Raw genomic sequence first — 24,485 nt, 5'->3', positions numbered from 1 at the left:
TGGGAAAGGAGGTGGACAAGGGTGGCACAAAGGAACGGGAGACACAAGGGAAACACGTGAGAAACAAGTGGTAACACGAAGGGTCGGACGGGATGTGAGAGAGCGGCGAGATGTGATCAGCGCCGCGACCAGAAGCTTACTGACGAAAGAGACCTAGGTCCATGGTCTTGCACTCTGACCCGGGGTCGCCTCAGGGCGAGTATCCATCCGCCACGGAGGGACCCCACTAGAGAAAACGGAGATAGGGGAAACTACTCAAAAATCTGGTTGGTTGGGAGGAGAATCCCAGATACTCCAAAGAAAGTAGTTCGAGGGAAGTACTCCGTGTCGGAACAAACAAGGAATTAACAAATGTACTACAAATGACAAGTAACGTTGATGACTATTACAAGTTTGTCTAACTGTCACCCTTCTGCTATTTGTTACGCAGAATTTCTCTCTCCTTCGCAGTCCAACTGTTCTAGTCTGACGTAAAACCTTCGGATGAGCTATTTCAGTCTATTGGTTTCCTTTTCGGTTTCACTGAATTCCAAAGGTCGACATAAACCTAAGCCAAAATCTATGAATAAACCAAGATGATTTTCTTCTTCCCATAGACTCGGGGAGCCATAAGGTTTATTAACAAATTAACGGGATCGTTATACCATGAGGAGGGAGATCGCATCATTCCCCTCAAAACTCTGGGAAGGGAAACAGTTACAGTACGTTTTTCAACTAACTCGAGACCTGGTTGCGTTACACACTCGGCTACAAAACAAAGGAAGAAATGTTGAATTCTGATGGCAGAGCCCACAGTTGCAGGCAAGGTTAGGAGGCATCCTCAAAACAGGCCACATAAATAATGGATTAATCACGATGTTTTGTAATTGACTTCTTTTTTTCATCATCCATTTTCTTTCTATGGTATTTTCTATTCTTTTTTGTTCATGTATTCCACTTGATTACTTTATTCCCTCGCCATAAAACATGAGATTCCCCGGTAGGGTTCTTCAATAACTGCTTCAGATAAAGGGCATGTCCATGTTACGTCAGACTGCCGTAAAATACTAAATCGACTCTTTTTTTTTTTTTTTTTCTATTTGTCCCTCTTAAAAGCCTAGTTTCCATATGAGCATAGCATACTCGTCAGAACTATAGGAAAATTAGTATGAAATTTATCAGAATCTTATAAAATTAAACAATGTTTTGAACAGTTCCAGAGCAAAGAAGGAATAGGTATCTAAGTGGACTGGAGTTGATAGTCCGCAGTAAGCTAGAACGTTGTTAACGTAAAGTCGGGTTAGGGATAGCAGTATAAATTTACCCATGCACCACTTACAGAACATAAGTCATCCGAGGTGACTTTTGGGGAAAAGCCCCTAATTAGTAGGGACACAGCGTGCTAGTCTAGGTCGAGAAGGGACAAGAGATTTCAAGATTTACCAGTTTCCTATTAACCCTTTTACCCCCAAGCTATTTGGAACTTTCCAACCCTTAACCCCCAGGGGTTTTTTTCTTTCAAGCACATTTTGCAATATATATCTTTTAAATTGCTCTAACAGCCTTAATTTTCATCATAGAGAGGTCAGGTTGGTCTCATTCTCTTGTAAAATGCCTGAAGTTTCTCAAAAAATTATCAAAAATATGCAAAAAAAAAAATGTAAATAGCAGTTTTTTGCAAGGACGTACCGGTACGTCCATGGGAATAAAGGGATGAGTTTTGTGAAACGTACCAGTACGTCCTTTGGGGGTAAAAGGGTTAAGACTAACCCTGTGGGATAAAAAAATTTTTATTTTTATTAATAAAATAAATTTTTGAATATACTTACCCGGTGATCATATAGCTGCAACTCTGTTGCTCGACAGAAAAACCTACGGTCAAAATACGCCAGCGATCGCTATGCAGGTGGGGGTGTACATCAACAGCGCCATCTGTCGAGCAGGTACTTAGTACTCCAAGTAAACAAAGAACCAATTTTCTCCTCGGTCCACTGGGTCTCTATTGGGGAGGAAGGGAGGGTCCTTTAATATATGATCACCGGGTAAGTATATTCAAAAATTTATTTTATTAATAAAAATAACATTTTTCAATATTAAACTTAGCCGGTGATCATATAAGCTGATTCACACCCAGGGGGGCGGGTAGAGACCAGCATTACATGTTTACATTATTATGAGCTAAGTATTTTGTATTTCATTTTAGCAGTTATTCAAAATAACAAACATAAAATAAATAAGTACCTGGTAAGGAAGTCGACTTGAACAATTACTCTGCCTTTTTAAGTACGTCTTCCTTACGGAGCCTCGCGATCCTCTTAGGATGCTGAGCGACCCCTAGGATCTGAAGTATCAAGGGTTGCAACCCATACAACAGGACCTCATCAAAACCTCTAATCTAGGCGCTTCTCAAGAAAAGACTTTGACCACCCGCCAAATCAAGTAGGATGCGAAAGGCTTCTTAGCCTTCCGGACAACCCAAAAACAATAATAAAACATTTCAAGAGAAAGATTAAAAAGGTTATGGAATTAGGGAATTGTAGTGGTTGAGCCCTCACCCACTACTGCACTCGTTGCTACGAATGGTCCCAGAGTGTAGCAGTTCTCGTAAAGAGACTGGACATTCTTAAGATAAAAAGACGCGAACACTGATTTGCTTTTCCAATAGGTTGCGTCGATTATACTTTGCAGAGATCTATTTTGTTTAAAGGCCACGGAAGTTGCGACAGCTCTAACTTCGTGTGTCCTTACCTTCAGCAAAGCTTGGTCTTCCTCATTCAGATGGGAATGAGCTTCTCGTATTAACAGTCTGATAAAATAGGATAAAGCATTCTTTGACATAGGCAAAGATGGATTCTTAACTGAACACCATAAAGCTTCAGACGGGCCTCGTAAAGGTTTTTAAATAGAACTTAAGAGCTCTTACAGGACATAAGACTCTTTCTAGTTCATTTCCAACCATACGATAAGTTTGGAATATCGAACGGTATTGGTCAAGGCCGAGAAGGCAGCTCGTGTTTGGCTAGAAAACCAAGTTGTAGAACATGTAGCCGTTTCGGATGAGAATCCGATGTTCTTGCTGAAGGCATGAATCTCACTGACTCTTTTAGCTGTGGCTAAGCATATCAGGAAAAGAGTCTTAAAGGTGAGATCTTTCAGGGAGGCTGATTGTAGCGGTTCGAACCTGTCTGACATAAGGAATCTTAGTACCACGTCTAAATTCCAACCAGGTGTAACCAAACGACGCTCCTTCGTGGTCTCAAAAGAATTAAGGAGGTCCTGTAGATCTTTATTGTTGGAAAGATCTAAGCCTCTGTGACGGAAGACTGATGCCAACATGCTTCTGTAACCCTTGATAGTGGGAGCTGAAAGAGATCGTTCTTTCCTCAGATATAAGAGAAAGTCAGCTATTTGAGTTACAGAGGTACTGGTCGAGGATACGGATACTGACTTGCACCAGTTTCGGAAGATTTCCCACTTCGATTGGTAGACTCTAAGGGTGGATGTTCTCCTTGCTCTAGCAATCGCTCTGGTTGCCTCCTTCGAAAAACCTCTAGCTCTCGAGAGTCTTTCGATAGTCTGAAGGCAGTCAGACGAAGAGCGTGGAGGCCTTGGTGTACCTTCTTTACGCGTGGCTGACGTAGAAGGTCCACCCTTAGGGGAAGTGTTCTGGGAACGTCTACTAGCCATCGAAGTACCTCGGTGAGCCATTCTCTCGCGGGCCAGAGGGAAGCAACTAGCGTCAACCTTGTCCCTTCGTGAGAGGCGAACTTCTGCAGTACCTTGTTGACAATCTTGAACGGAGGGAATGCATATAGATCTAGATGTGACCAATCTAGTAGAAAGGCATCTATATGAACTGCTGCTGGGTCCGGGATTGGTGAGCAAAATATTGGGAGCCTCTTGGTCATCGAGGTTGCGAAGAGATCTATGGTTGGCTGGCCCCAGGTGGCCCAAAGTCTCTTGCATACATCCTTGTGGAGGGTCCATTCTGTTGGAATTATTTGTCCCTTCCGACTGAGACAATCTGCCATGACATTCAAGTTGCCTTGGATGAACCTCGTTACTAGTGAAATGTCTAGACCTTTTGACCAGGTGAGGAGGTCCCTTGCGATCTCGTACAATGTCAGAGAGTAGGTCCCTCCTTGCTTGGAGATGTACGCTAAAGCCGTGGTGTTGTCCGAGTTCACCTCCACCACTTTGCCTTGAAGGAGAGACCTGAAGCTTTCCAGGTCAGACGTACTGCCAGTAGCTCCTTACAGTTGAAATGCATTGTCCTTTGACTCGAGTTCCATAATCCCGAGCATTCCCTACCGTCTAATGTCGCACCCCAGCCTACGTCCGATGCGTCCGAGAAGAGAACGTGGTTGGGAGTCTGAACAGTCAGGGGAAGACCCTCTCTAAGGTTGATATAGTCCTTTCACCAAGTCAGACAAGACTTTAACTTTCCGGAAACCGGGATCGAGACCGCTTCTAGCGTCTTGTCCTTTTTCCAGTGAAAAGCTAGATGGTATAGAAGAGGACGGAGGTGTAGTCTTCCTAGTGACACAAATTGATCCACGGATGACAGTGTCCCTACCAGACTCATCCACAGCCTGACTGGGCAGCGTTCCTTCTTCAGCATCTTCTGGATGGATAGCAGGGCTGGGGGTTGATCGTCTTGTTCAGCAACGTCCTCATCAGAGGGTTCCTCATCCGAAACTGATGAGGAAACGGCAACGGAGTGGGCAACGTCTGACTCGCTGAATCCGGTCGCACTGGTGGATGCGTGACGGAGCCGGACGCAATATCATGGCACTGCTGCACAGTCTGTGAACTGTCAACAACCATGGGTGCGCGAGGAAGTACAGCGTCAACCCGAAACTGTCTAGACTGTCTGGGTTGTGCAGTCAACACCCTACCGGGTTGCTGAGGTTGACGCACTGCGTCACAACAAGTCACCTCTGCTGGTTGTTGAACGTCTTCCTAGTGACACACTGAACGTCAACAACCACCTCCGAGCGTCGCTTAACGTCAACGTGCGACTGGCAACCCACACTGGGTTGCATCGGTGGAGGAACCACCTCAACTGGCAGACGCGAGTAGGATACCTCAGCGTCAACAGGGCGCACAACCAACCGGTTGGAAGGTTGTTGGCCAGAAGGTTCTTCTCCGCATTTAAGTCCTCTATCAAGGACACAAGCTTGGACTGCATGTCTTGCAGCAAAGCCCATTTAGGGTCTACGGGAGCAGGTGTGGCAACAGACGGGGTTAGCGACTGAGGCGGAACCATTTACCATCCCTGGAAGCCTTGTTATGTGTGACATAATAGTACAGCAAAACTTCAAAGGCTCGACAAAAGTTGAGAAGTTGACCTGTAAACAACTTGGAGCGTCTCCTGGCTAGGCGCCAGGGCGAGTCTACCAGAATTGAGAAGTCTATCTGGGCAGAGGCATGAACTCCCAAGCCGAGAACTTCTCTCGTGTCCTATCAGACTCTCGCTCTATAAGCCAGTTTAAAAGAAGGGAAATCAAAGGCTGTATCCCTAAAACTCCTCCTGGTGCAAAAACCAGTCACCTAGCCAACGTAACGCTCTCTAGGAGAGCGAGAGAGCACTAGCTTAACAACAACGGCTTCGAAGTAGCTAGGCCTAGTGTAAGTTCTGACGTTTAGGCGAACGAGGAGCAGCAGTTACAAGATCCGGACGAAGATCCTTAAAAAATCATCATGATTTAATTAAAGTCCATAGGAGGCTAAGCAGCTTAAGGCTCCTCTCCAAATGACAGAGTCCTCAAAGGAATATCAGTAGGAGGGAGAACAGCACTTTCTCATCTACAGGAACCTTGTCCGATAAAAGCTAGGTTATCTCAGTGAGTCTCTCACTGGTGCATTAGTAGCAGACCAGAAGGCAACGTCATGTAACTGCTTGACAGTCTGTGAACTGTCAACAACTGAACTGTCAACCACAACAGGTGCGTGAGGACATACAGCACTGGTGCATTAGTAGCAGACCAGGAGGCAACGTCATGTAACTGCTTGACAGTCTGTGAACTGTCAACAACTGAACTGTCAACCACAACAGGTGCGTGAGGACATACAGTGTTCACTCGAGACTGCTTTGACTGTCTATACTGAGCAGTCAAAACAACTCTAGAATGCGGAGGTTGACGCACCGCGTCAAAACAAAACAACTTAGGTTGTTGTTGTAACTCGCGAACGTCAACGGAGGGTTCCGTGCGTCGCTGAACGTCAACATGCGGCTGGCAGGGTACACTGCGCATGGGTGGCGGGACTCTCACAGCTGGAATGCGGGAGAAGGTAGCCTCAGCGTCAACTGAACGCACAACCGTGGTTGGTTGTAGGCTAACGGGTGCAGCGTCAACCTTCTCCGCACGAAAGTCCTGCATTAAAGATGTTAACTGTGTCTGCATGGTCTGCAGCAAAGACCACTTAGGGTCTACAGTAGCAGGTGCGGCAACAGACGGTGTTACTGCCTGTTGCGGTACCGCTTTGCCTCTCTTAGGAGGTGAGCAGTCGTCGGAAGACTGCAGCGAGTCCGAACTGACCCAGTGGCTACAACTGGGCCGTTAGACTTGCGAGGAAGGGACCGACTTGCGCTTAATAAGCTGCGAGACCTTGGTCCATGGTTTCTTACGAGAAACCTCTTCCGCAGACGAGAAGTAAATGGGCTCTCTCGTCTTTGTGTGGGTGGGGCGATCTTGGGTAGATACGCCCGAAACCACGGAGGGAAACGTCTGTTCGTTGATCAGGGCCTGACGAACCCATAAGTCGTTCGACATTACTTCTCCCCTGGGCTTGGGAGCTTGCAAGAGGTCCCGGACTAGGTGAACGACAGGCACGAACAGACGAACCCTCGGAAGCAACACTGTAACACTTTGCGCATATCACTTTATCACTTCGATTTTCTGTTTTGCACTTATTTCACTGAAATCAAAACTTTTACTGATTTCTACCTGAAACACGCAATTCTACCCTTCATTAAAAGGTAGTAATTGCGAAAACAGTCGTATAATGCAGCTCATTAATACTAGCAAAAACAGAAAACATATATAAAGATAAAGAATTCAGTGGCTGGGAAAGAGACTAAACACTAGTTCAAATAAACTACGTTTACAATCTCTCACCGCACATAGCCTGGGGACAAGAATAAAACCCTAGAAACGTTTTACCTTCTTCCCCGTACAGCGACTAGGGAGGAGAGTAACACGAGAACAACGTTACCCGCTTGAACGGAACGTTTTTTTCTCCTCTCTCTCCCTCCGTCTCTATCTCTCTCTCTCTTTCTCTCTTGATCTCGCACCTGAGAGAAGAGCCCAATTATATATCGTCAAAAAAACATGTTATTTGGCTAAAGGAAAAAACTGAAAGGTTTTCCAAATAAAAAGTTCCTTTAATTTAGAATTTAAACCATTTAAGCTAAGAAAGAATGAACGAAACGTCAGAATCGATTTACTCTTACTGCAAAGTGAAACCGTGATACACTCTCTCTCTATCGTAACGATAGAGCGCATGTTGAACGTCCTGAACGTCAACAACTGCGTAGTATAAAAAACTAAACGTTAGTTCATCTTTGAAAACAGTACGAAGACTATCAAAGAAATTCTTTCATAAAACATTAAATTTAAAAAGTTTTAAATTCTTTAAAGGCTAAATACGATATAACGGGCTCAACGTTGATTAACTTCGGTTCCAAGTTAGGACCGCCTACTATCAGGAAAGGTCGCATATAAACAAAACATAAAAATTTATTTTTATATGTTCATAATAAATGGAAAGTTAATCGAAGAGGCCTAATAAAGGCGGAGAGATATAAAATATATAGATCTATAACGTGTTAAGCAAAATTACTAAAAACCTAAACACACTTCCGTCTAAGGGAAGGGTCGGCCATTTAAAAGTGAAAGAGAGTCCATACTCTCTTTGTCACCATAATTAAATCTATCCAAAACGAGTTCAAGTTTTGAGATGAAGATAAAACCCCTGCATAGCGAAAGCTCAAAACTAGAATAGTGTACTTCACCAAATAGTTGTGAAAACAAATCCAGTTAGTAACAGCGTATTAGTAGGTCTTGTCAGTAGCCCGACAGAGAGAAAATTGGTTCTTTGTTTACTTGGAGTACTAAGTACCTGCTCGACAGATGGCGCTGTTGATGTACACCCCCACCTGCATAGCGATCGCTGGCGTATTTTGACCGTAGGTTTTTCTGTCGAGCAACAGAGTTGCAGCTATATGATCACCGGCTAAGTTTAATATTGAAAAAAAAAATTTAAAAATGCACGTGTCAGAAAAATGAATGGTCCACATACTTAGAGAAAGACCAATATATTAACAAACATTTACTCTTACACCAACAGCAGTAACCTTCAAAAACAAACTTTGCTTACCTACCACCACCTACACAGATAGTCTTTCCTCGTCGGAGCGGCGAAGTCTGAAAAGCCTCGTCCCTACCTAATGTAACCTATGCATAATAGATTTTGGCTTATAATCATTGGGAATATAGGATAACGAAAGCAATCAAAAACAGCTCCAAATGAATAAAAATTGGCTTACAAAAGTAATATGATGTACAAATGGACATCAAATTTATGGTGAATATAAAGTCAATTCTTTTTAGCGAGGCAGATTTGCAACGACTCGCAGCGGTGCCCTTTTAGCTCGGAAACATTTCCTGGTCGCTGATTGGTTGAACAAGCTAATTCTAACCAATCAGGTAGCAGGAAACTTTTTCTGAGCTAAAAGGGTACCGCTGCGAGTCGGTGAAAATCTGCCTCATTAAAAAAAATTGAATATAGTAAGATAGCCAGATCTATTTGACTGTCATTAGAAAAAAATTTAGTTTCAATGTTTTGAAATTTTAAAGAACTGATCAGGTAATCAACCAAAACCCTAAACAAGGTGTATTAAAGATGATGATAGCTTGCCAAAGCTCCCAAAATGCTATATTAAAATCAATAGATGATATAAGGAAATCATATGCAAGTGCAAATCACAGGGTCACCGGCCCTCCCACTCACATAGAAATCAGGAATCTTTCCTAACCGTGTCTGTCGTCAACGACACTTAAGCTTATTTACCCACGTTTTGGTCCGACAAACTTATTGGGCTTAGCTCAGACATGCCTCGCTTCGCTTGTAATTAAATATTATTTCCATACTCCTAGGTTCTGAGAAGTGGGCAATTCTTTTGGCGGACAAATACTCATTGACTTAACTGCCTGCACACTATCCAGAAACTCAAAACATATTCTACATTATTAAAAATCACCCGGAGTCTTTGCATAACAGTGGCCAGTACATCCTGCGTGCATAGAAATTGGACTCCAACTAACCTAAACTTTCCCACCTAACTTAGCCTACAAGCAATGACCATACTTACTTACCTAGAGCGGGGGGGGGGGGGGTAACACAACCCTGCAACCTCCCCTTACATTATCGTATTCTTTGTCAGCCGTATCATACATGAAGGTGGTCGCTATCATACATATAACCCAATCCCCTTAGCCACAATCTGTAATTCAAAGCTAATTTTCGTTTAACCATCTTAATGGTAAATATTTACCCATGCACCATTGCAAATAATAATAATAAACATTTTCTTTTAATTCTATGCCTTGATAAATGTTTTTTTTTACTTCTAGAGCCCACCATACCTAGGCAGACCTAGGACAACTAACATTTAATCATAGAACACTCGAATATATCTGAACAGCACACGGGTAAAGAAATACAATAGTTTCGACCCTTACCACAGTGGTTGTATAAATTCAATAGCCTACATCCTATTAAACTAAGCTGCAATACGATAGTAGGTGGTCCTACTCTGCCCAAAATCATATAATAAATAATAATAATCAGTAAAAAATCTGGTATAATAAATAGATACGCAATTGTAAACAACATCACGTGCTTCGTACACAAACAGCTGAGATCATAGTTCGTCTCTACGCTAAAGATACCCCAGGAATTATTCGTGAATAATTCTTCTAATAAGGGCTATTTTAATAAATCCTTAGGCTTACCAGCTTCCAGGTTACCACAAATATTCAGTACTACTTCAAGGGAGTGTCTCATTCGAAGTAATTCGTAGTAGCGAAGAGATATGTAGAGATTTGCATCAGTAATCGCTTACACTAGATTGATCGCTTTGGATTTTGACTCGTAGCCAGTCGTAGGAGCAAGATGGAGCCGTTCAACTTGACTAAAATTGTTTGAAAATTTGAAAAATAGCTTTATTTCTATATTTAGTAAGTAATGTTTGCTCTATAAATAGTTTATAATGTATTTTTAAATATATTTTACGTATATTGAAGCTCTTTATACATGAAATTATTGTTTATGTAGCTTACTGTGTTAAAACAAGACTTTTCTACATAGACATGTTATTTACCTAAATAAACTAAATATATCTGATTCTCTATTTAAATATTATATTTATATAAAATATTTTAAACATCAAAACACATTTCAAGGCTTTTTGATGACTATTTACAAAAGAATTTATAATATTCAATCATTTCGTCGCTGGAAACGGATCTATATAAACAATTGGACCACAACAACCTATGACGTCACAACTACGTACTGTCTTTGTAACATTACTGGCATTTTTTATATCTTTATATATCTCTCTCTGAACTCTATTTTCATTTTCTCTGTCAGGAACCTTAGGCTTGTAGGATTTTGCTTTTATACACACACACACACACACACACACACATACATACATATATATATATATATATATATATATATATATATATATATATATATGTATATATATATATATATATATATATATATATATATATATATATATATATATATATATATATAGCCCCCTGTGGCCGCGGGGGCATATAAAAATTAGAATAGCGCCAACGTTATCCCTGCATGTCGTAAGAGGCGACTAAAGGGGACGGGACGAGGGGGCTGTGAACCCCCTCTCCTGTATCTACATCCTGTGAGACAGCAACAAAGACATGTAGCTGGGGGGAGAGTGACAGCTCCCCACACTCTAGTTTTGGGGTGTTTGAATGTGCGTGGATGTAGTACGATAGAGAGTAAAAGATGTGAAATTGGAAGTATGTTTAGGAATAGAAGGATGGATGTATTGGCCTTGTGTGAGACAAAGATGAAAGGAAAGGGTGAAGTGATGTTTGGTGAAATGTCTGGTAGAGTGTCTGGGATTGAAAGGGGAAGAGCGAGAGAGGGTGTGGCTTTATTGCTGAGTGAATGGATGACAGGTAAAGTAGTGGAATGGAAGGAGATATCATCTAGGTTAATGTGGGTAAGGGTTAGGTTGGGTAGGGAATGTTGGGCGTGTGTCAGTGCGTATGGGCCAGGTAGTGAGAAAAGTGAAGAAGAGCGGAATGAGTTCTGGAATGAATTAACTGGGTGTGTAGAAGGACTGGGTAGAAGGAATTATGTAGTTGTCATGGGTGATTTAAATGCTAGAGTGGGCGCTGGAGAGGTAGAAGGTGTCATTGGGAAGTATGGCGTACCAGGTGAAAATGAGAGTGGTGAGAGACTGGTGGATATGTGTGTTGAGCAAGAGATGGTGATAAGTAATAGCTTTTTCAAAAAGAAAGATAAAAATAAGTATACATGGGTAAGAGTGGCAAATGGAAGAGTAGTAGAAAGGGCATTAATGGATTACGTGTTGATAACTAAAAGAATGTTTGGAAGATTGAAAGACGTACACGTGTTTAAGGGTATGGCTAACGGTATGTCTGATCATATTTTGGTGGAAGGAAAATTAGTTGTAGCAAAAGAGTGGGGGAATAAAGTAGGTGAATGTAAAAAGGAGCTAGTGAGGGTTGAAGAGCTAATAAAACCGGGGGTAAAAAATAAATATCAGGAAAGGTTGAAAATGACATATGACAAAGTGAAAGTAAGAGAAACTGGCAATTTAGAGGAGGAGTGGAAGTTAGTAAAAGAAAATTTTGTTGGGATTGCAAGTGATGTGTGTGGCAAGAAGGTTGTTGGAGGCAGCATGAGGAAGGGCAGTGAATGGTGGAATGAAGGAGTGAAGGTAAAAGTGGAAGAGAAAAAGAGGGCTTTTGAAGAATGGCTGCAGAGTAATAGTGTAGAGAAGTATGAAAAATATAAAGAGAAAAATGTGGAAGTAAAGCGTAAGGTACGTAAGGCCAAGAGGGCAGCTGACCTGAGGTGGGGTCAGGGATTGGGTCATTCATATGAAGAGAATAAGAAGTTTTGGAAAGAAGTGAAGAGAGTAAGGAAGGCTGGCTCAAGAATTGAAGAGACAGTGAAAGATGGAAATGGGAGGTTGTTAAAAGGAGAGGAGGGAAGGAAAAGATGGGCGGAATATTTTGAAAGTTTACTGAATGTTGAGGATAATAGGGAGGCAGATATAATTGCTGTTGCAGGTGTTGAGGTGCCAGTGATGGGAGATGAGAATGAGAGAGAGATTACAATAGATGAAGTGAGGAGAGCACTAGATGAAACGAGAGTAGGAAAAGCGTCTGGTATGGATGGTGTGAGAGCTGAGATGTTGAAGGAAGGGGGTGTGACTGTACTTGAATGGTTGGTGAGATTGTTTAATATGTGTTTTGTGCTGTCAATGGTACCAGTAGATTGGGTTTGTGCATGTATTGTACCACTATATAAGGGTAAGGGAGATGTGCATGAGTGTTGTAATTCAAGAGGTATTAGTTTGTTAAGCATAGTTGGAAAAGTGTAAGGTAGAGTAATGATTAATAGAATCAAGGATAAAACAGAGAATGCAATCTTGGAAGTACAGGGTGGTTTTAGAAGAGGTAGGGGTTGTATGAATCAGATTTTTACAGTAAGGCAGATATGCGAGAAATATTTAGCAAAAGGTAAGGAGGTGTATGTTGCGTTTATGGATCTGGAGAAAGCGTATGATAGAGTTGGTAGGGAAGCAATGTGGAATGTGATGAGGTTATATTGAGTTGGTGGAAAGTTGTTGCAAGCAGTGAAAAGTTTCTACAAAGGTAGTAAAGCATGTGTTAGGATAGGAAATGAAGTGAGTGATTGGTTTCCGGTGAGAGTGGGGCTGAGACAGGGATGTGAGATGTCGCCGTGGTTGTTTAACTTGTATGTTGATGGAGTGGTGAGAGAGGTGAATGCTCCAGTGCTTGGACGAGGATTAAAACTGGTAGACGAGAATGACCATGAATGGGAGGTAAATCAGTTGTTGTTTGCGGATGATACTGTACTGGTAGCAGACACAGAAGAGAAGTTTGGCCGATTAGTGACAGAATTTGGAAGAGTGTGTGAGAGAAGGAAGTTGAGAGTTAATGTGGGTAAGTGTAAGGTTATGAGATGTACGAGAAGGGAAGGTGGTGCAAGGTTGAATGTCATGTTGAATGGAGAGTTACTTGAGGAAGTGGATCAGTTTAAGTACTTGGGGTCTGTTGTTGCAGCAAATGGTGGAGTGGAAGCAGATGTACGTCAGAGAGTGAATGAAGGTTGCAAAGTGTTGGGGGCAGTTAAGGGAGTAGTAAAAAATAGAGGGTTGGGCATGAATGTAAAAAGAGTTCTATATGAGAAAGTGATTGTACCAACTGTGATGTATGGATCGGAGCTGTGGGGAATGAAAGTGACGGAGAGACAGAAATTGAATGTGTTTGAGATGAAGTGTCTAAGGAGTATGGCTGGTGTATCTCGAGTAGATAGGGTTAGGAACGAAGTGGTGAGAGTGAGAACGGGTGTAAGAAATGAGTTAGCAGCTAGAGTGTATATGAATGTGTTGAGGTGGTTTGGCCATGTTAAGAGAATGGAAAATGGCTGTCTGCTAAAGAAGGTGATGAATGCAAGAGTTGATGGGAGAAGTACAAGAGGAAGGCCAAGGTTTGGGTGGATGGATGGAGTGAAGGAAGCTCTGGGTGATAGGAGGATAGATGTGAGAGAGGCAAGAGAGCGTGCTAGAAATAGGAATGAATGGCGAGCGATTGCGACGCAGTTCCGGTAGGCCCTGCTGCTGCCTCCGATGCCTTAGATGACCGCGGAGGTAGCAGCAGTAGGGGATTCAGCATTATGAAGCTTCATTTGTGGTGGATAATGGGGGAGGGTGGGCTGTGGCACCCTAGCAGTACCAGCTGAACTCGGTTGAGTCCCTTGTTAGGCTGGAGGAACGTAGAGAGTAGAGGTCCCCTTTTTTGTTTTGTTTCATATGTTGATGTCGGCTACCCCCCAAAATTGGGGGAAGTGCCTTGGTATATGTATGTAAGTATATATATATATGTATATATATATATATATATATATATATATATATATATATATATATATATATATATATATATATATCAACGTGGTCAAAGGGATTGAGTATCACCATGATTAGGAAAGCTAAACTTGTCAGGGCAATCAGACAAAAGTCTCCCACCGTCGCCAATCTGCAGTGGCTACCGTGGTGATGAAAACTGACCAAATCTGAGACATGACTAAGGGCAATTCTGAGGCCTTTGTATTGCAGTATTGCTGTGAACTAGAAATATTTATATATGTGTATATATATATATATATATATATATATATATGTGTGTGTGTGTGTATATATATATATATATATATATATATATATATATATATATGTATATATACACAGTAGACAACCCTATCTCTGTCAGTCTTACGACGCCTCCGTCGTGTCCCATATATACAACAATGAGAAGAAATTCCACAAACAAAATAAAACTAAGGAATGTAAATTAAGTTACAGTACTATAATATAATGTTTTTATTGTTACAGTTAGTTACAGATAATCAATTATCACTATCAAATCAGTAATATGAAACTACACATTTAGATTATAAATATTTGAATAAAATGTTGGTAAATATAATTATACCTTAATACACATTTTACCGAGTCAAAAAGATTACATTACCATGTTCGTGACATGTTTACTCGCATCCGTTATATAAACAGACAATAAAAAATAAATATATATTTTCTATGTATTAAGATGATCATAACTATTGGAAATATATCTATATGTGCCCATAATAATACTATAATTTCATTGTATGAAAGTGAAGAACATGTATAATGAATATGATAAGATATAGACAGATTTCTGCATTGTTTTGCTTTTCTTGTTGGAACCCTTGGGCTTGTAGCATCCCGTTTTACATTTGAGGTTGTAGTTTGGCTAATAATAATAATAATAATAATAATAATAATAATAATGTAGTGTTTCAATAAGAGACCATCTTTTATGTACGTTTGATTGAAAGCGATGGCTGCCTCGGTAAATGCACTTAACATTTTATTAAAAAGGATACGTATAAACGTTCACTAATGCACTAATATATGCTTTTGAAGTCAAATATTTAGTTCATTCACTCATGAATATCCAAATCATCTCTGGAAATGAGAGCGAAGACACCTTGACACTTGTATGATTTTTGACCCGGAAATTTGCACAGCACGTCAGTATGTTAAAAGAAAGATGTACCGTTTATGAGGTACACTGAGTGAAACGTTGTTTTCTCCCTGTCCGTGCACTGCACACGCAGATATTCAAAAGACTGAAGTTATTAAGGCTTTCAAAAAGAAGCTGAAAACTCTCTTGTTCTCCAAGCGCTTTGATACGGTGGATTTGACAATAAACGAGCGATATGCAGTACGAAATTTTGAATGCTTTCGAACGAACATGATAAAATGGCAGTGGAGATTCTATGGAGAGTTGGCTTCCCCTGCTGTATAGGACCAGAAAAGCAGTTAAAAAGTAAACTAAGTAATGTGCGGACAGATATTGGATGGATTTGCACGTACTGAGATGCAATGGAACTACTGGTACTTGTTTACGTATCAGTTAAGTTTAGTATTGACACATTAACACTCACCACAGTGTTTGCACCGAGCTTCCACGGCGCTCACGTTTGGTTCATGCAGGTGGCAAGCCAATGACATGGACATTTATACATGCCAAATTTATTAACATTTCAAAATTTTCTCACAGCCAACTTCCTAAACCCTGCACTCTGCACAAAGACTTCAATCACCGACAAGAAGCATTAAGTGGCATTGCAAATATAAAAATCGTGCGAGTTTCAAGGTGCCTTGATGCAGTTACTGGCAGATTGCAGTGCTATCGAAAAGAAGAAAAATCAGAACAAGAGAAAAAGCATCTTATAAAATCAAAGCCAATGAGGCAGCCATAGTTTAGAAGCAAACATTAATAATAATTACAATAATTATTAAACACTTTTATAAAAAGAACGCTGATAATATGTTAAGAGTCATCACACATACAGGGATGTCAATAAGCAATCATACAGTTACAATTTCGATTCTGGGAGGTTTCTCATAAAACTAAACCCTGAAGGTACGTCAAACGACTTCTACGAGAAACCAAGCAAGACAGGTACGTATAATAAAGCACAATGTCTTTCAAACTTCCCTCAGCCCTCAAAAGAACATTGCATGAAATTAACAAATATGGATCCCCCCATACATTTCACAGCCATACTAAACATTTCTTACTCGCACTAGATTCATACGAGTCAACGACGCTTTGAAACACGAGAGTCCGTCTCTTCGCGGTGCGTTGACGTAAGTCACATATTTGCGTAAAGATACAGGAGCACTCAAAAGAGCTCCAGAATCACAGATTTCGAAGCGTTCCGCTTTCAGTCGTTAAAATCTCTGCTTTGAAGCAATCAAAGTTCAGCACCAGGTGTTCCAGTAATACTCAAGACTATAATCACAGGTATTCCAAATCATTAGAACATTGGATCAAACTTACGATAATGTTTTATTCATGAAAATCATCTCCAGCCTCATTTTTTTTTTAGTTATCTAGCATACACCAATGCCATTTATATCAGTCTTAGGTTGAGTCAAGAGAACTAAGTAATGAGTAAAAACAAGACGTAATAAAAAGCTCAATATCATGCTGTAGAAGAATGATTAGATAGAGTAGAACCATCTGTTGTCATGGCGAGTATCCAACATAGTTTCCCTCGCTGACGGCGACACTTTCTCTCATCGACAGCATGGAGCATCATCTCGTCGCTCTCCCGAAACTCTCATTCTGTCACATCAGCAAATTTTTTTCTTGTAGATTCATGATGCGAGCATACTAGGCTACATCGAATTAGATCATCGACAGTTTTCCCTCACTCATTCTGCTTGCATTCTTTGATTCACGGTAGTTGCCGACCAGATACAATAGGCCTTATAAGTTCTTTCATAACTCTCATTCTGTTACATCAGCATATTTTTCCCTCGTACATTCAAGACACGAGCAGGTTAGGTTACGTTGGGTTAGATCAAGACAGTCTTCCCTCATTCACTCTGCTTCTATTCTTTCCTTTACCCCAGTTGCAGATCAGCTATGGTCTGCCCTCTTAAATAAGTTTTGGACACGAGCAGGTTAGGCTTCGTCAGGTGCGATCATCGACGGTCTACCTGTATCGATCCAAAACATCCTCTTAGTCATACACTGATACTCTGCTCTTTATTTTTCTTCTCGGTGATCGGTCTGTCCGAATCACAGATTGGCCCCGAGTCTCTCGATCTCATCCAGGACGTAATCCATGTCCTTCCTGGTCCTGGAGGGGCTGCACGTAATCACCATGCGGATGAAGTTGACCAGACGTTTGTTTGCCAGAGGCTGGTAACCAATCATCATGGTTCCTTCTAAGACCATCTTCTTCTTCAATTCAGATGCCACCTGAAACAAGAGAGTATAGTATGGTTTATAGGAGCAATTTTATACCCCACTACACTTTATGGATACGAAATAGAAGTACATTAGAGTCATAAAGTAACCCTCTTTATGTCGGTTCAACAAACGCTGGTTCCGATTCTAAGCATTAAGTACAAAAATTCAATCCAAGTAACGTCGTTTTTCTAGAAGTTACGTCGGTTTCTACACAGCAAAACAATGATTAATTACTGTACTGTACAATACTGTACGTCACACAAAAGCTTATTAAGTACTTATACGTGTTCAGAGCATGTATAGGAAAGATATGAGTCACTCTATAAGGAGAAAATCTAATGTACGTCGAAAGTCATCTTACATTGGATCTCTTGCAACTAACTAACGAGGTAGAGCGGGCTACTTGTATATATTCTTAGCACAATTTCTACCTAGAGTAAATAAAGTTAAGTATATTTCCATATGCAATAACTTAGGACTTGCCTAGTTTCCTCTGACATTGCAAAATTAACTTAGGAGATTCATTATAAAAATACTTTTCAAATATAAATGACCTTACCTTTGAGAGTTTAACCCACCACTCTCCAGTCTCTTCTTGTCCTCTGAGACTGGGAGGAATGTACCAAAAACATACATTGGTGCACTGGGGCTCGGCTACCAGGCGGAAACCGGGACGCGACTTCACCCGCTCGGTCAAGTACCTGTTTCCAAGAGGTAATTTTTATGATAACTGTATTGTTGTTTTCTTTCTCCTCTTGTTATCTTTACTTCTGCAGCGAAGTTTGGCAAGTCAGTGTTACATTATATTTCTACAAACTACTTTTTCATATTGAAATATTCAATATTTATGGCAAAAATTAAGTTTCTACTCCAATAAATCCTGAAAAAGTTTTTGGTCATAAATGACTACTGGAGTATGTCTAGTTGCCTTGGTTTGTTTACAATCTTGGAATTAAATAAAAAGATCTTTAATGAATTTTCACAATAAAGTGTGAAAAGCATAGAATAATTTATTGTATTCAAGATATCAGAATAAAGAAACATCACAATTCCACCATCAAGTAAAAGTTTAAAGATCAGGTCAATAATTTGATCCCTAATTTCAAACTCACCTGGAGAGGTCAAAAGCTTGGTCGACCCTGCTCTCCAGGTCGCTGAGCCCATGAAGCTTCATGAAGACCCACAGCTTGAAGGCGTCCACCTTGCGTCCGCACTGGATGCTCTTGTCGCCCGTGTCGTAGCTGGCGTCGTAATACTTGTCTTGCTGGAAGAGGTACGTCGCCCTCGCAGAGTTGCATTCATGCAGGAGTCCCTGGGAGTGAAGGTGAGAAAGTTTGATACTCTAAATATATTATAATGTTTGACTTTAGGTCAAAACAAGAAATATTTTCAGCCTAGTCATGGGGGTAAGCACAGACATTCTAGGTATATTATAATGAATTTCATACTGTGTATCATCCATTAAAGACAACGTAGCGAGTCATTATATTATATCATCGTGGCATTTTAACGTCGTACCGTCGGAGTAGCCTAACAAACTTGTGTAAACTAAGAGTTTTAACTGTGGTTAACACTAAAAGAAAGGTTAGGATGTATAACCTACTGATATAAGAAGAATCTAGATCAACTTTCAATCTATGAAATACGATATAATTTGTTTCTCTCGATCTTAAAGTCAAGGAATGTCGTGCAGTGACTCATGCTGTTAGTTGTAGAGCTGGAATTAACTACTTAGAAATACTTTAATATAAAAAGGGTATATTTTTACATAGTCCAAAGATACTTCTAAGTACAATTAGTAAATCACAGCATCCTGCGTCAGTTTAGGTAAGCGGGGGATACGAGTAAGCTATGGAGATACGCAAGGTTTTAATATCTACTTGCACTAAAGCACAAGTAAAGATTTAATGGTTAAAGGTAGATATAGCAAGTCCTAACCCTAAGACATATTGTACTGTCTCACTCTGCTTATATATAGAGACCTATAGTGAAATAAGCCGTGTATGGGCTGGTGACGGCAAGTCTAAATGTGTTCAACGTTGTTGTTTTCACTCTCTCTCTCTCTCTCTCTCTCTCTCTCTCTCTCTCTCTCTCTCTCTCTCTCTCTCTCTCTCTCTCTCTCTCACCTTGTGTTTGGTGAGGAACACTGAGCACTGCAGTGAAGCTCCAAGCATCTTGTGAGGATTCCACGCTGCTGAGTCAGCTCTGCGGGGAAGAAAGGTGGTTTACATTACAGTTTGGCACCCATTAGTCCCTACCTCTGTAACTGCACACCAAGATTACCTAATGAGTTAATTCTCAAGTTATCTGATTTCTTAACTTCATTTTTGTTTCAGAGAATGAATCTAGAACGCACTGGGCTGCGTCAGAAAATAGACATTGCTTTAAAGGGTTAGCTATAGTAAAATGGCAATAATTTAATGAAATTCTTAAAGATAAATGTAATATCTGTCACAGCATCAGAAAATAAGTACAAATACATTATGGAGGAACTAGTTTTCATGATAGGCCTATTAATATCATTAGACCTACGATATAAAAAGTACTTAATGGCAAGGACAAAGAAATGATAAGATGGTTTATAATATCGTAAGGAATAAAACACAAAAGAAACAAAGAAAATTTGTACGAGTAATAAAGTAAGAAGTACTTAATCCCAAGGTTAAAGAAAGGATCAGATGATCTGTAAAGTTAAGAAGAGTATAAAAAAAAAACAGAAAAAAATTGTACGAATAAAGAGATACAGACATTGCACGGAAAGATATAGCAGCTTAAGGAGCGTTGAGTGGCTGATAGGAGCAGTGGGCAAGGTAACTACGTTATCTGTGTGTTATCTATGCGAAGGCTGAGTAACATCTTATGTTATCTCACATTATCTCGAGAGCCACTTACCTGTTGATACCAGCGAGGAAATGTTTGTACTTCTTGGAAATGATCGCTGATCCGCCCCAGCAAGCCTGTCGGAAAGAGATCACGCTTAGACACGTTTGGCCGGACGTAACGGAGCTTCCTGACTCAAGGGAGACGGGATGGTCTGGACTAGGTCAAAATGGAGTATGGAAATTGGAAAGATATTGATGGGAAGTTCTAGCCCATGTCCAAATGGTAGAATAGGGAAAATAGAAAGAAGATAGGGATGGACCTGCTTCTTTATGGAAGACGTATTGTATGAACCAGGAAAAGCAGTAAGAAGATAATTCCAAAGCATATTGGCAGAGCGGAAGATCCATCTACTTAGCTGTTTATATATGAGGGGATTATCAGTCTCTTAATTAACACTATAATGAACAAATTTAGATATAATCTTATCACACTATAAGCTTTACAACAAAAAAATTAATTCAAGAGAAAAACAACAAACAAATAAAGCAAAGATTCAACTAACATCAACATGTAACCAGACTTTCTCCTCTTCGCAAATATCAGCCAGCTCGTCTATGGGGTCGTACGCCCCCAGGACGGTGGTACCGGCCGTGGCGTTCACGAAGAACGGCTCTCCTCCTTCGTCCCTGGCTTTGGCTATGGCCGCCTTCAGAGCCTTGGGCAGCATGCGGCCCTGGTCGTCGCTCGGGACTGTCACCACGTTGTCCATGCCGAGGCCTAGCCAGGAGGCGCTCTTGCCAATGGAGTAATGACTCTATTTCAAATAAAAGAATAAAATATTAGATATATTTATTGAGTCAAAAATAATAGGATGTTCGGAAGCCTGTACCAAATACAACAGGACACAGGACGCAATTTCACCCGCTCAATTAAGTGTCTGTTTCCAAGAGGTAACTCTATGCTACCTTTATTGCTGGGCTTTGAGGATAAAATGGTTTCTTTCTCCTCTTGTTATCTTTATTTCTGATCTGAAGATAGGTCTGGCAAGTCCCTGCTATGTTAAATTTCTGTAAACTACTTTGTTATGTTGAAATTTCAAATATTTATGGCAAAAAATAAGCCACATCTCAATAAAAGAATCCTGAAAAGGTTGTTAAATTGTTAAAAATTGTTAAATCACAAGATAAGAATTCTAACCTGATCCGAAGTAAATGTAATCAATGGTTTCCTGCCAAATATTCCCTTGCATTTGACATCGGGATGGTTGCGATATCTGGCCAGCACCATTCCGTACATATTGCTGATGCTTCCGCCTGTAAAAACGGAGGGACAGAGAAATGAAGCGATGGTATGCCCAAAGAGATATTGATATAGAGGCAGGAAAAAGACAGTTTATAAAACAATATATTCTTGCTTTAAGCGGGGCCAAGTGGCCCACATATAGTTTATAGGGTAAAACAATGTATTCTTGCCCTAGGCAGAGCCAGTAAGTGGGCCAGAACACAGTTTATAGAGTAAAATAACGTATTCTTGCATTAGACAGAGCCAATAAGTAATTCAAAGACAGTTTATAGGGTAAAACACAGTATTCATGCCTTAGGCGGAGCTAATAAGTGGCCCAAAGACAGTTTATAGGGTAAAACAATTTATCATTGACTCTAGGCAGAGTCAGTAAGTGACCCAGTACCCAACATTCTTTACCTGGAGCAAAGATGCCATCACCGGACTCCCAACCAAAGATCGAGATGAGCTGGCTGATGATGTAGTGCTCTACCATGATGAAAACGGGCGCGACTTCGAAGGTATACCTGTATATACATAAGTGTATTATTTTTCAAAGAATTACGTACATATTATCATCACTATCACTACCATTGCTGGATTTGAGATTGTTATTGATAATATCATTAGTACAGAGTAACGGGTAAAGGATTTAACTGATCCGTACAATATAAAAGGCATCAATCATAGGAAATACTAGCATTACATACTGGTTGGTGTTGAGAGCCTCCGTCAGCCAGGAGCCGGCCAGCGCCACCTCGTCTATGCCTCCGTACAGTTGGTTAAAGAAGTAGGGGTGCTGCGTCTTCACGCTGTAGCGTACCACCTCTTCCACGAGGGGCACCACCCTGTCCGCGGGATACCCGTCATGGCTGATCGTCAGGTCCACGATGCTCTGGAAAGGAGATGGATGCGGGATTTAATCTTTAAGTTTCCCGCCATTACAAACTAGTCGTCAACTTTTCAAACATTTAATATTAATCACCAAGTTTTATTCTACTGATTATAAGAATGGTCATTAAATTTCTATGTAATTTCTAAATCTTTGGCCATTTCAAATATATCTTTCAATGATTCTTGCCATTTAAATCTATTCATAAAATCCTCTTCTTTGCCAAACTAATATAGTTTATTAACTTTTCAGCCATAAAAGACTTGTCTCCTGTGGTGGCAAAACTCATAAGAGTTGCCAATTTACCTTAGGAGAGAATAAATATACTACAAGTTATCTCTGACTATCTCCGACTTGAACAAAACACAACTACGACTCACCTTTAGCTCCTTGGGTTGCTTGAAGTCGACCACTTTCTCGCCGCGGTCAATCCCCGTGACCAATTTCTCCTTCAGGACTATGTCCAAGATTGCGTTTAGCAGATCACCTTCGGCAGATCCATTTTTGGCTTCGCCGTTTGTAGCAACTCCGTTGACTCCATTAACTCCACTGACCCCGTTCTGGTGGTGGCTCTCCTCGTGAAAAGCGGAGTTAACTCCATTAACTCCACTGAACCCGTTCTGGTGGTGGCTTTCCTCGCGAAAGGCGGAGTTACCGTTCGCCAGCCTCATCTTCTTCTTCTTCTCCAGCGGACAATAACCATTCTGCTCTTGCCCGTTCGTTAGGCTCACTGGGGTTACGATGACACCATTCGCTTGACTCATTGTTGCCATTTTTTTTTTTCAATGAAGATGAAATTTCTGAAAGAAAATTAAGAAATAGGATGATCTTAAATTTGCAGTAAATTTTCATCGTAAACAACCTGTGATGGAACATTAAACAAATCAATAAATAAGTTAACTGGTATGTTACCTTGGCGAGACCACATAGCTCTTCATCCGGTTCTATACTTTTGCCTTTACCAGTAGTAAATATATTAATAAACTATAATAAAAAATGTTTAATATATTTCGTTTGGATTGAAATTGTGCTCGCTAGAACACAGTTTAACTACAACTAGTTGTATGTCTACTAATTCAGGTTCTGTTGGTGTTATCTATTACAATAGATGGAAATCTATCATATTTCAACGTTCTAGTCATCTTTCATTTTCATAATGTTATGTCCGTTGGCCCAAATCAGCTCTTAATCTGAGCTTAAAGTATGAGGTTACCTCTCTGGAAGATCTTCGCGAATCAAGTCCCCCCCTTCTAGCGTCTCGGGCCTCATTGTGACCCATGATACCTACCACAGCTACCCAACATCTGTCACATATCTTTTATTAATAAAATCTTGGGATGTAATCATTTTACTTAAGCATATGAAGAAAATTACAACCTTGGTTCTATTTTTTTTCTAATTATCTAACAGTGACCTTTTCCAGGTGGTATGGTCTTGTAGAAAGAATGGAGAAAGAACAAGATTTTGTGGAGGAGGTGCTAGAGAAAAAGGGGCTAGAAATATTAGAGTTCTTTGGAAGTTTTCTGCACAGGAGCTTCATCATCAACTTGACAGTAAAAAGATGGAGAATGTAGTGAGTGCTACGTTGTTAGAGAACGATTGGAAATATCTCTGTATGATAAAACGAGAGGGTTTTGATATTCTTTTAGGTTTATAACAACGACAATCTGCAGATAAAAAACAGTATATTAATAGCCGTCATTGTTTAGACTCTAGACTCTAGAGCATGGCCAAACATTCACCACCAGCTGCTACGTAAGTATTCGGAATGAATGATTTTTAGTCTGAGCTTGGGAATATATATTCTACTCCTGCCTGTAGTTTATGCAAGTCCTTCGGACTGTGTGAGA

At 40.5% G+C, this 24,485-nt stretch overlaps 3 protein-coding genes across 4 annotated transcripts in view; 1 reads left to right on the top strand and 2 right to left on the bottom strand.

Moving 5' to 3' along the window:
* The window catches only part of Atg6 (Beclin-1-like Atg6), a 69,874-nt gene extending 59,725 nt beyond the window's left edge, over positions 1-10,149 (bottom strand). Inside the window, exon 1 of the mRNA XM_068349020.1 lies at positions 9,999-10,149. The gene's annotated coding sequence lies outside the window, so the exon portion shown is untranslated. The remainder of the gene's footprint in view (positions 1-9,998) is intronic.
* A 4,540-nt stretch (positions 10,150-14,689) lies between these two features.
* The window catches only part of LOC137618810 (cysteine sulfinic acid decarboxylase-like), a 14,776-nt gene continuing 4,980 nt past the window's right edge, over positions 14,690-24,485 (bottom strand). For both annotated transcript variants that reach the window (XM_068349018.1, XM_068349019.1), the window contains exons 2-11: positions 23,016-23,435; positions 22,454-22,638; positions 22,164-22,270; positions 21,660-21,775; positions 21,025-21,276; positions 20,532-20,596; positions 19,766-19,844; positions 18,752-18,951; positions 18,199-18,340; positions 14,690-17,648 (exon numbers count right to left, since the gene is read on the bottom strand). In XM_068349018.1, the coding sequence (XP_068205119.1) occupies positions 17,466-17,648; positions 18,199-18,340; positions 18,752-18,951; positions 19,766-19,844; positions 20,532-20,596; positions 21,025-21,276; positions 21,660-21,775; positions 22,164-22,270; positions 22,454-22,638; positions 23,016-23,408 (1,722 nt within the window). In that variant the 5' untranslated portion in view covers positions 23,409-23,435 and the 3' untranslated portion in view covers positions 14,690-17,465. The remainder of the gene's footprint in view (positions 17,649-18,198; positions 18,341-18,751; positions 18,952-19,765; positions 19,845-20,531; positions 20,597-21,024; positions 21,277-21,659; positions 21,776-22,163; positions 22,271-22,453; positions 22,639-23,015; positions 23,436-24,485) is intronic.
* The window catches only part of LOC137619187 (transforming growth factor-beta-induced protein ig-h3-like), a 32,222-nt gene continuing 31,817 nt past the window's right edge, over positions 24,081-24,485 (top strand). Inside the window, exon 1 of the mRNA XM_068349371.1 lies at positions 24,081-24,188. Within this exon, the coding sequence (XP_068205472.1) occupies positions 24,081-24,188 (108 nt within the window). The remainder of the gene's footprint in view (positions 24,189-24,485) is intronic.

Source organism: Palaemon carinicauda, chromosome 25 (assembly GCF_036898095.1).
Source record: "Palaemon carinicauda isolate YSFRI2023 chromosome 25, ASM3689809v2, whole genome shotgun sequence".
NCBI classification, from domain to species: Eukaryota; Metazoa; Arthropoda; class Malacostraca; order Decapoda; family Palaemonidae; genus Palaemon; species Palaemon carinicauda.
The sequence above is the reverse complement of the archived record's forward strand: the minus strand, read 5'-3'. Positions and strand labels throughout refer to the sequence as shown.